This window comes from Perca fluviatilis, chromosome 11 (assembly GCF_010015445.1).
Source record: "Perca fluviatilis chromosome 11, GENO_Pfluv_1.0, whole genome shotgun sequence".
Classification (NCBI taxonomy): Eukaryota; Metazoa; Chordata; class Actinopteri; order Perciformes; family Percidae; genus Perca; species Perca fluviatilis.
This window is the reverse complement of record NC_053122.1, coordinates 1,572,873-1,582,939: the sequence shown is the minus strand read 5'-3', so window position 1 is coordinate 1,582,939 and position 10,067 is coordinate 1,572,873. Positions and strand designations below refer to the sequence as shown.

Below are 10,067 nucleotides of genomic sequence, written 5' to 3'. Positions count from 1 at the left end.
AACAGTTAATTTCATGCTCAAAATCACACATTGTAAACTAAACTCCAACACTGATTTTAAAAATACAATAATTCACTAACACAATACACTGTGTCTACCAAAACAATGTAATCATGTCTCAAAATCAAATAATTCTTCCAAAACACTAACACATGTTTTCTCCCAACAGGAACATTTAGTCAATCATAGCACAATGACAATGTCATAAACACACTAACATCCCATGGAATAACAGAAACTTCATTATTTTATGTGTCAGGTCTGCCCTTATACAACAGACAAAAGTGACTGTATTGATCATAGATTGTGTTTTGCACTGCAGTTTCTGTTGAAGCCTCTACATTTTTGTTATGTTGGGTTTAGCAAATTCTTTTTTAAGATTATTTTTTGGGGTTTTCTGCCTTTATTTGACAGGACAGCTAGTTGAGAAAGGGGAGAGAGAAAGGGGGAAGACATGCAGTAAATAGTCACAAGTCGGATTTGAACCCTGGACATCTGCATCAAGGCATAAACCTCCAAGTATATGTGCGCATGCTCTACCCACTGAGCCAACCCGGCCACCATTTTGTTTCTTTTGTTGCAAAGATTCAATACAAAAAATGAATGACCCATCTCAGAGTAGCTTTATTTACAGTTTATGAAAAAAAGGAGACAGAGACAGAATTGTCCTGGTATTCCTCTTCCTCTCCCTCGTGAAGGCATTTTTCTTATTTTCTGTGTTCATCTACAGTATATTGTTCAAATAGGTCATCTTTTACTGGACTACCATATGATCATGGGATTGGAAGAACCTCAACACCTGAGTGTGTTTCCTAGAAGGGAATCAGCTGTGATTGATCTAATTTGCATAACTTCAATCAGCTGTTTCTCAAAAATGCATGTATAAAATGCAGCGGATATATTTGTGTTTCATTTAACAATATGATCAGCTGTTCACTTTGACTTTAGCCTATAAGTTAGGTTTAGAACATGATGTTATCTGTTCTGACATACAGTGTGAAAGCATTTGTAAATTTGGCAGTAAAAATCCATTGTTTTGGTCTTGGTGGAGCTTGTGTGTAAAAGAAGTTCAAGCATTTTAAATTTGTATTAACTGTATGCATTTTGTGTCAAAACAACAAGAAATGTGTTAATTATATAGCCTACACAGACGGATGTTGTGCTAACTGTGTTAACAGTTTAGGAAAGTTGTTAAAAGTATTGAAAAAAGTGTCATAGCGATTGTGAAAAACTGTAATACGTAGCAGTGGTGTGACAATTTCATTCTTTTGTTTTTTTGTAACCTTTTCTGATTTTACTGTTTTCTATGTTCATTATTTTTATTGTATGACATGTGTTTCTGATGTTAAGCACTTTGGATACCTGCTGGTTGTTGTAAAGTGCTATATGAATACATTTTGATTGATTGATTGATTGATTGATTGATTGATTGAGTTATGTTAAGGAAAAGGTTGTAATTGTTGGAATGTTGAATAAAGGTAATGTTGATGGTTTGTGTATTGATCTCTGTTGAATATAGAAGTTCCTCTCTCTTCTATAGTTCAGTAACAGCTCAGCTCCTCCCTGAGTCTCTCCGTCACCTTGTAGCTCTGGATTTTCACTTCTCTCAATTACACTACTAAGGTAAAGTGATTCTAGACTACATCTTATTGCAGTTTAACAGTGTGTGACTCCCTCTGGTGGATGTTGTGGAGTATTGTGTTGTCTTTGCTCCAAAGGTTTTTGTACAGAGTTTTGGTGTTTCCTGTCACTGTGGGCTGCAGAGCACAGTAGTACACAGCAGAGTCAGACACCTTAGCTGAGATGATCTCCAGTTTAACACGTTTCTTTGACTTGTCAATGTGAGCTGGGAAATCAGAACCAGTTCGATGAATCGATCCTCCCTCTGTGATGTAGAGCAGGAACTCTGGTCTGGATCTCTGGTATTGTCGGTACCACTGGATATTGTTGATAACACCCTCATAGGTACAGGTCAGGTTGATGTTTCCGCCCTCTGCAATATGTTCTTCAGTACTTTCTGGCTTTATGCTGTTCATGGAACCCAGGGCTGCAAAATGAGTATTATTCACGTCAGTTATCATTAACTTATACAGACAAACCTCTAGTTATGAAATAACTGGTTGAAACAGCAGGTTATATGAGACTTTGATCTCTGTTCTAACACTCACCTATAAAGGGAGAGAAAAGTAAAAACAGGTAAAGCAACATGTCTTTGGAGTTGTTAAAGCCAAACAGACAGCAGATGAGTAATGTTCTTCCACTGCAGTAGAATGAGAAACTAAACAGCCTCTCTGATGTGCAGCCCTTCTTCTCAACATCAAGCTGATTGTGCTTTTAGTTCCTCAAACATTTCTCCTCTGGAGACAGAAATAATCTCATTGGTTGAGTTAAACGTCAGTGGATGTGGCCAGAGAATAACCTTTTGCTGAAAGGTGAAAAGATAAAACAGCAGTGAAGAGAAAGAAGACCTATGGTGGATGTTTCTGATGATTCTTTTTTGTGTCACTTTGTTCCCACGTTTTCAATGTTATTTTTCACTAGTGATTATTTTTCACTAGTGAAATCTCCAATAAATCTCATTTATAGGAGATTATATCTAATTCTGAATGATTTTGACTAATTTTAGAGCAACTTATGTTGGTGGAGGATCACAGATGTGTGGATGTCAAAGTTTAGTCAGGTTTTGAAACCATTTAAATTTTTTCAAATGCTATAAAATTGAAGTCCCAAAATTCAATGAAAGTATTATTGGAGTACTTGCAATTGTACTTTGTACATTGTAATTTGGTTAAAAAGAAACCCATATTTCTGATAAAGAAGTTCTGGGAACGGGTCAAATTTGACCCGAGGACAACATGAGGGTTAAGTGTGATAGAAGATTGAATCCGCCCAATGGACCCGAAATATTTAAAGGTCCATTGTGTAACGTGTTGAGTTACCACCATCAATTCCAAGTATTTCTTTTGGCTTGAAATTTTACGTTTGCATTCTCATGAACTGGGGTACACGCTCCGTATTCATGCTCCGTCTTGAAATACATTAGCCGGTGAGGGACATACTGCTCCACCCTTCACGTTTTCGCTGTCACATGATAAACTCACAGGTGCTGCTAATGCTGCTAATGGGTAACGTAGCTTCCCGGCCCCGGTGGCAAGTTTTAAGAAGGAAACATGGAGGACCACACGTATTCAAAATCCAAATTTCAGGAACAGGAGTCTTCTTCTTCGCCCAGAACAAGAAAACGGAGATTGAAAAGAGCAAGATACCGGCATTTTGAAGCGTGAAGGCTACCATAGCTGTAATATGTAATTTGAACTGCGTGGTGTGAGAGAGTTAATTGTAATATACAATCTCAACGCTAGATGGGAGAAATTCCTACACACTAAAAACTGGGTTATTTCTTCAACCCAGTTTCTGGGTTATTTGTGTTGGGTTAAAATTCTGAGTTATTTTTTCAGAGAATAACTATTTACTGGGTTATAGGGCTAATATCTTGACCCAATTCCTGGGTTGTTTGGATTGCTGGGTTATTTTTCAAAGAGTAACCCATGTTCTGGGTTATAGGATTGTCTCTCTCTCTCTCTCTCTCTCTCTCTCTCTCTAATGTGTTTTTTGTTGGAGGGTGTATTTTATGGAGTTATTATATTATCATGTCAACATATTTTATAATATGAACAATCACACTTGTGTGTTGTGTACATTATGATAAAACAGTATTGTCAGTATTTGTAGGAGAAATCAAATGGAAAACCCTCTAAACATGGATATATTAACTAAGAAATAAGTTAATATATTAAACCCTTGCCCTTATAACTTACACATCAGTCTGCCAGAAATTCAGAAGAAGAGGAAGAAGAAACACTTCCTTTCCTCTCGACCCCCATAGAAGAAGAACGCCTCCTACCTGCAGTAGTTCAGGAATCTATTCCAGAACAACTGCAGGTCTCTCAGAGGAGGGGCGGGACTGTTAATACAACGTATTCCATTTCAGAGCGAAGGAACTACTCATCCCATAAACCACCGCACACTAGATGAGTAACTTAGTATTTGAAGTAATGCAGGAAGTGTGCATTTAGTTTCCATGCTTATTGTGTTTCCACAACAATGTCAGTGAGTGAATCTACTGAAATGGCTCCCACACTATAACAGAGGAGTGTGATGCATCAGATGAGAATGCAGAGCTTTAGTGACATATTTCATGGTTGTAAAAAAAAGAAAAAACAACAATGTTCATCTGTATGTTTTTACCAATTGCAAAGCAGTACAATAGATTGTTGGGTAGTGTCATCCCTTTAGGTTATTTGTGACCCAACTCCTGGGTTAAAAAAGATCCAGGACCAACTAATTTCTTGGTTATTTCAAGCCAGAAAATGGTGTTGTTCTTTTGACCCAGACGTTGCGTTATATTAACTACAATGTTGGGTTATTTTAAACAAAACTTTGGTCAGGTATTTAACCCAGACTATTGGGTTATTTTAACCCAACATTTGTGTCAAGTATTTAACCCAGAAGTTGGGTCAAAAAGTGTAACCCAATTTTGTGGGTTGAAATAACCCAGAAATTAGTTGGTCCCTTTTTAACCCAGGAGTTGGGTAAAACATACATATTGGACATTTAAGGTTACGGAGAAATGGTGTCCTTTAAGTAAGAAGTTGTGGAGTGAGGAAAAAGAGTGGACAAGTTTGTCAGGTTTCTGACTGAGTGACCAGAATTAGAAATAGAACAATCAAATGCTATTCCTTCACATTGAGATGTTTCAGTTAACAATTAGGTAAATCATATATCAGCCAGTAAAACAATAAAATAACAATCTGGACACAAGAGAACAAGAAGAACGTTTAACCCTCCTTTTGTCATCAGGTCAAATTAGACCCATTTTATATCAGAAATATGTGTTTCTCTTCAACCAATTACCAAAAATATGCTGGATTCCCTACAATGCTCTTCACAAGTACAATTAATGATCACTACTTTCATTGAATTTTGAGTGGTTTAGTTTTTGTTTCATTCATTTGAAATAAATGTATATAGTTTAAAAAGTAACAGACAAATGTTGACAAACACAAGTCTCTGATTATCCATCAACATACGTTCTTCTAAAATTAGTCCTAAAAAAAGATAATTTCATATACACAAAAGTTATTAACTGTTAATTCCAAAAATAAGTGTAAAACTAAAGTGTTTTAGTTGGTGTTAGTGAAAAGATTTGTCAAACATCAAAAAAACGACAAAAACAATGAAAACGTGACAAAGAAAAGGGACAAAGACAACACAAGGGTTAACGAAGTCGGGTGGACTTAGATGTCCACCTATATGTATATGTGTGTATATATATATATATATATATATATATATATATATATAATCTGGATTTTTCCAGATTATTCTAAATAACATGTCATTTAGAATGTACAAGATACCAACAGAAATTATCAGTTTTTGTTTTTTGTGCATTAAAACACTCTTTGCACCTTACCAAAGAAAAGAGCAGCAAGAATAATCAACAGCCAATGTTCCATGTCTACAACAAGTTTTAAATCAACAGGTTGTATGTGTATATGACAGGATGTTCAACATTCAGTCTGAGAATTGTTCTCTTCACAGCAGCACTTATTATTGACTGAATGGTTGAACACAGTGCAGAAGTAGTGCACCTCCTACTTGATAATGTCGCCCTCTAGTGGAGGTACAACTTTCAGTACAACAGTGTAGAAAAAAGGCTTCCAGCAGCTTGTCAGTGTGTCAGCTTGTGTTTTCATACAGAGACTGTGGGTTTGCAGTCACTGTGGGCCTCACAGCACAGTAGTAAAGAGCAGAGTCTGTCACTGCAGCAGAGGAGATCTGAAGATCCATTTTGGTTTTATCCTCACTCACTGAAACAAACAGTCTAGAGTTTGTAGTTTGCATTATTTCTCCTGAATCCAGATGAGAGATGAGGAACTCTGGTGGCTTTCCTGAATATTGTCGATACCAGAAGAAATAATCAGCAGAACCTTTGGAGTATCTACAGGACAGAGTAACAGAGCTGCCTTCTAAACTGTTCTCTTCTTTCTCTACTGGAGTGAGTTCTTCACAGCTGATACCTGAAGGGAGAGATAACTCTGTTATTTCTTGTTGTACAATGCTCAAATGATTCACATGCAGATGTTATTGAAGTATAAGTTTGTTATGCTGCATAATCTAACATACCTGTGAGAATGTAAAGAAAGATCAGAGAAAACACACAATGCCGCAGTGACAGCATGTTGAATAAAGGTAATGTTGATGGTTTGTGTATTGATCTCTGTTGAATATAGACGTTTCTCTCTCTTCTATAGTTCAGTAACAGCTCAGCTCCTCCCTGAGTCTCTGTCTCATCGTAGCTCTGGATTTTCACTTCTCTCAGTTACACTACTAAGGTAAAGCGATTCTAGACTACATCATATTGAAGTTTGTCAGTGTGTGACTCCCTCTGGTGGATGTTGTGGAGTATTGTCTTGTCTTTGCTCCAAAGGTTTTTGTACAGAGTTTTGGTGTTTCCTGTCACTGTGGGCTGCAGAGCACAGTAGTACACAGCAGAGTCAGACAGCTGAAGCTTCTGGATCTTCAGAGGAACTGACTTATCCTTGATTGTTGCATCAATTCTATTGTCTTGGATCCAGTTGTCTCTAAATTATCAGTTTTACAGAGTAACGCCTCTTCTTTGGGTAATCATTTTCTTCTTGTTTGTACCAATACAAAGTGGGACTTGGATCAGTTGTCTCAAATGTACAGTCAAGAGTAACTGTCTCTCCTTCAGTAGTAATGACATCTCTTGTTGGCTGGGTCACACTGTCTTCTCCTTTACACTCTGGGGAAGAAGAGAACATGCAGATGAAGTGATGGATTAATAAATATGATTGATTAAAGGAGAACAATCAATAGTTTAAATAGTTACCTAGCCAGAGAGTCAGAATCAGGATGTTAGTCAGCCAGTGTTTCATGTCTGCAGTGAGATGGGAGGAGAGAGAGGAAGAGTATTGATACTCTGATGGATCTGGGCCTTCACATCATTGGTCCTTTCTCGTTGTCATCTGTTGAGGAACTCTTAACAATTTGTGATTGTCCTGAAGTTTAACAGTGTCTGACTCCCTCTGGTGGATGTTGTGGAGTATTGTGTTGTCTTTGCTCCAAAGGTTTGTGTACAGAGTTTTGGTGTTTCCTGTCACTGTGGGCTTCACAGCACAGTAGTACACAGCAGAGTCAGACACCTTAGCTGAGGAGATCTGCAGATCTATTTTGGTTTTATCGTCACTCACACTCACTGAAGCAGACAGTCCAGAGTTTGCAGCATTTTGCGTTCCCACGAGAAAGATGAGAAACTCCGGTGGTTTTCCTGAATATTGTCGATACCAGTAGAAATAATCAGCACCAGGCGCTTGTTTGGAGTATCTGTAGGACAGAGTAACAGAGCTGCCTTCTAAACTGTTCTTTTCTGTCTCTACTGGAGTGAGTTCTACACAGCTGATACCTAGAGGAAGAGATAACTGTTATTAGACGTAAAAGTCTAAAAAGATTATTCACATTCAGATACTCAGAAACCTTTTCATGCTGTATAATCTAATTTACCTGTGAGGATGGACAGAAACAGCAGAGAAAACACACAATGCTGCAGTGACAGCATGTTGAATAAAGGTAATGTTGATGGTTTGTGTATTGATCTCTGTTGAATATAGAAGTTCCTCTCTCTTCTATGTTTCAGTAACAGCTCAGCTCCTCCCTGAGTCTCTCCGTAAAGCGATTCTAGACTAAATCATGAAAAATATCAAAGTTTATCAGTGTGTGAGTACCTCTGGTGGATGTTGCGGAGTATTGTCTTTTCCTTGCATCCAAGGTTTTTAGATTAGATTAGATTAGATTCAACTTGATTTTTATTGTGCAGAGTACAATTACAAAGACAACGAAATGCAGTTTGCGTCTAACCAGAAGTGCAAAAAAGCAGAAAAGTACCATGTGATATACAAAGTATAGACAACTGGTGCATAGACAGGACAAGAAATATATTGCAGTGTTATAAGAGCAGAATAAATATGGCTATGTAATATGAACAGTGTATGAACAACATCTACACGTATGTACAATATACACTATAATAGTAGTATGAATAATATAGCTATATGCAATGTATGAGAAGAATATATAATAAGAAAATCAGAATAAATATGGATATTCTGAATGCAGCATATAGACAGATATGTACAGTATGTACAGTTATGTGCAGTGTGGTAACATTATAAGAGTAGTAAGAATAAGTATATGTGCAGGATGAATAGTATGAAGAGCAGTAAAATATGGCTATGTATAGATGTAATTACAGTATGCACATTTGTAAATAAATAAATAGAACAGTATGGGTGGGGTACATTGACATATATATTAATGGACCAACAGACCCCGTGTCTCTGGACGGAGACCAGTGAAGGATATCAGAAGCACTTTTCCGGTGATCTCTTCCTTTACTGCGCAGCCTCTAACTGACAGAGACAACGTAAATGTGACGTGAGCAACCTGTCTGAAAGTGTGAAGTCTTCTGGTAGCTGTGCCGAGAGAAATCTCAATCATTCCCAATCTTACAGAGACGGAGGGCGTAAGTATATGTAAGGAGATAACATAGGCACAGGCTAATTACTGATCACTAACATGCTAGTTAACATTAGTCATTAAACCTAAACAGATAATGGAAGTCCAAACTGCCTGAGAGCTTCTCCTGTACTATACGGTAATTCCTCTACTGTGTGACAGTAAGTCTCGTGGTTATGACCCAAACGTTAGCCTATTGTTATAAAAGCGTCTGCTACGGAGCCATAACGTGAGGTACAAGGTAATGGAGCCTTTTATACATTGTCATGTTTCTTTAGAACTAAACAACGGACTAATAGAGTCTTTAAACGCTTCAGATGTAAAGTTATTCGCAGTCAAGTGACGTAAAAAAAAACAATGGCGGTCAGTGGAATGCTAACAAGAGGTGATACCTTTGTAGCAACAAAATGGCGCCATCGGAGGTTCGCGTTCAGAAGCGAAGCTTACCCCCTTGGTGGGGTAGGGTAGTGCAAATTGTCCGGGGGGTGTTTAGTAGGTTCAGTTGTCACCGGGATAACCTGCAGTGTGTGACTTCCTCTGGTGGATGTTGTGGAGTATTGTGCTGTCTTTGCTCCAGAGGTTTTTGTACAGAGTTTTGGTGTTTCCTGTCACTGTGGGCCTCAGAGCACAGTAGTACACAGCAGAGTCAGCCAGCTGAAGCTTCTGGATCTTCAGAGGAACTGATCTTAACTTGGAATTGTGTGTAGATGAAAATCTCTCCTTGAACTCCTCTGGTGTGTTCCCTTCATCCCCTTGAAAGCGGCTCAGAATGAATTTGGGGCTGTTGTTTCCATCCTGTTTGTACCAGAAGAGATAATTACTAGTTGTACTGCTGTTATATAGACAGCCAAGTGTTACTGCCTCTCCTTCAGTAGCAGTCACATCTCCTTCTGGTTGCAGCACGTTGTCTTTTTGTGCTCTGCATTCTGTAAAACAGCAACAAACAGAATCAGTGTGCTGTTAAAGAATCATATCAATGTTGGATTGATATCAAAGAAACAGAGTTGTGTTCATACCAAGGCTCATAGCAGCCAGCAACACTGAGATGAACAGAGGCTTCATATCTGCAGTGTGGAGTAACTCTGAGCTACAGCAAGTATAAAGAAGGCTGTGATCTCTCTGTTTAGTCTTCATCAACACTAAGTTGGTGGATTAGAAGGAGGAACCTGCTCACAGCCCTGGGTTATTCCCCCTACTGACTACTTTACACCTAACACATGTTGTGCCTCTCTCCTTTTCTTACTTTACAATTCCTTAGCTTTGTGTTTCGAGGGGCGGCCTCTAGATCACCCAGTAAGAGCGTTCGCCCCATGTTGGCTGAGTCCTGCAGCGGCTCGGGTTGAATCTGACCTGTTGCCCTTTGCTGCGTGTCATCCCCCATCTCTCTCCCCCTTTCATGTCTATCCACTCTCACTTGAAATAAAGGGGAAAAGCCCCAAAAAATAATCTTAAAAAAAAGTTGTGTTTCG

General features: G+C 38.3%; 2 gene segments (V, D, J or C); both read right to left on the bottom strand.

Moving 5' to 3' along the window:
• Window positions 1-255: 255 nt before the first annotated feature.
• LOC120568490 lies at window positions 256-2,313 on the bottom strand. The segment is given in 3 exon segments: window positions 256-266; window positions 1,757-2,047; window positions 2,169-2,313. Coding segments are annotated over 3 exon segments (342 nt in total).
• A 6,906-nt stretch (window positions 2,314-9,219) lies between these two features.
• LOC120567873 lies at window positions 9,220-9,802 on the bottom strand (the record flags this gene model as incomplete). The annotated part of the segment is given in 2 exon segments: window positions 9,220-9,524; window positions 9,615-9,802. Coding segments are annotated over 2 exon segments (423 nt in total), but the record flags the coding sequence as incomplete, so codon positions are not given.
• Between the last annotated feature and the right edge of the window lie 265 nt (window positions 9,803-10,067).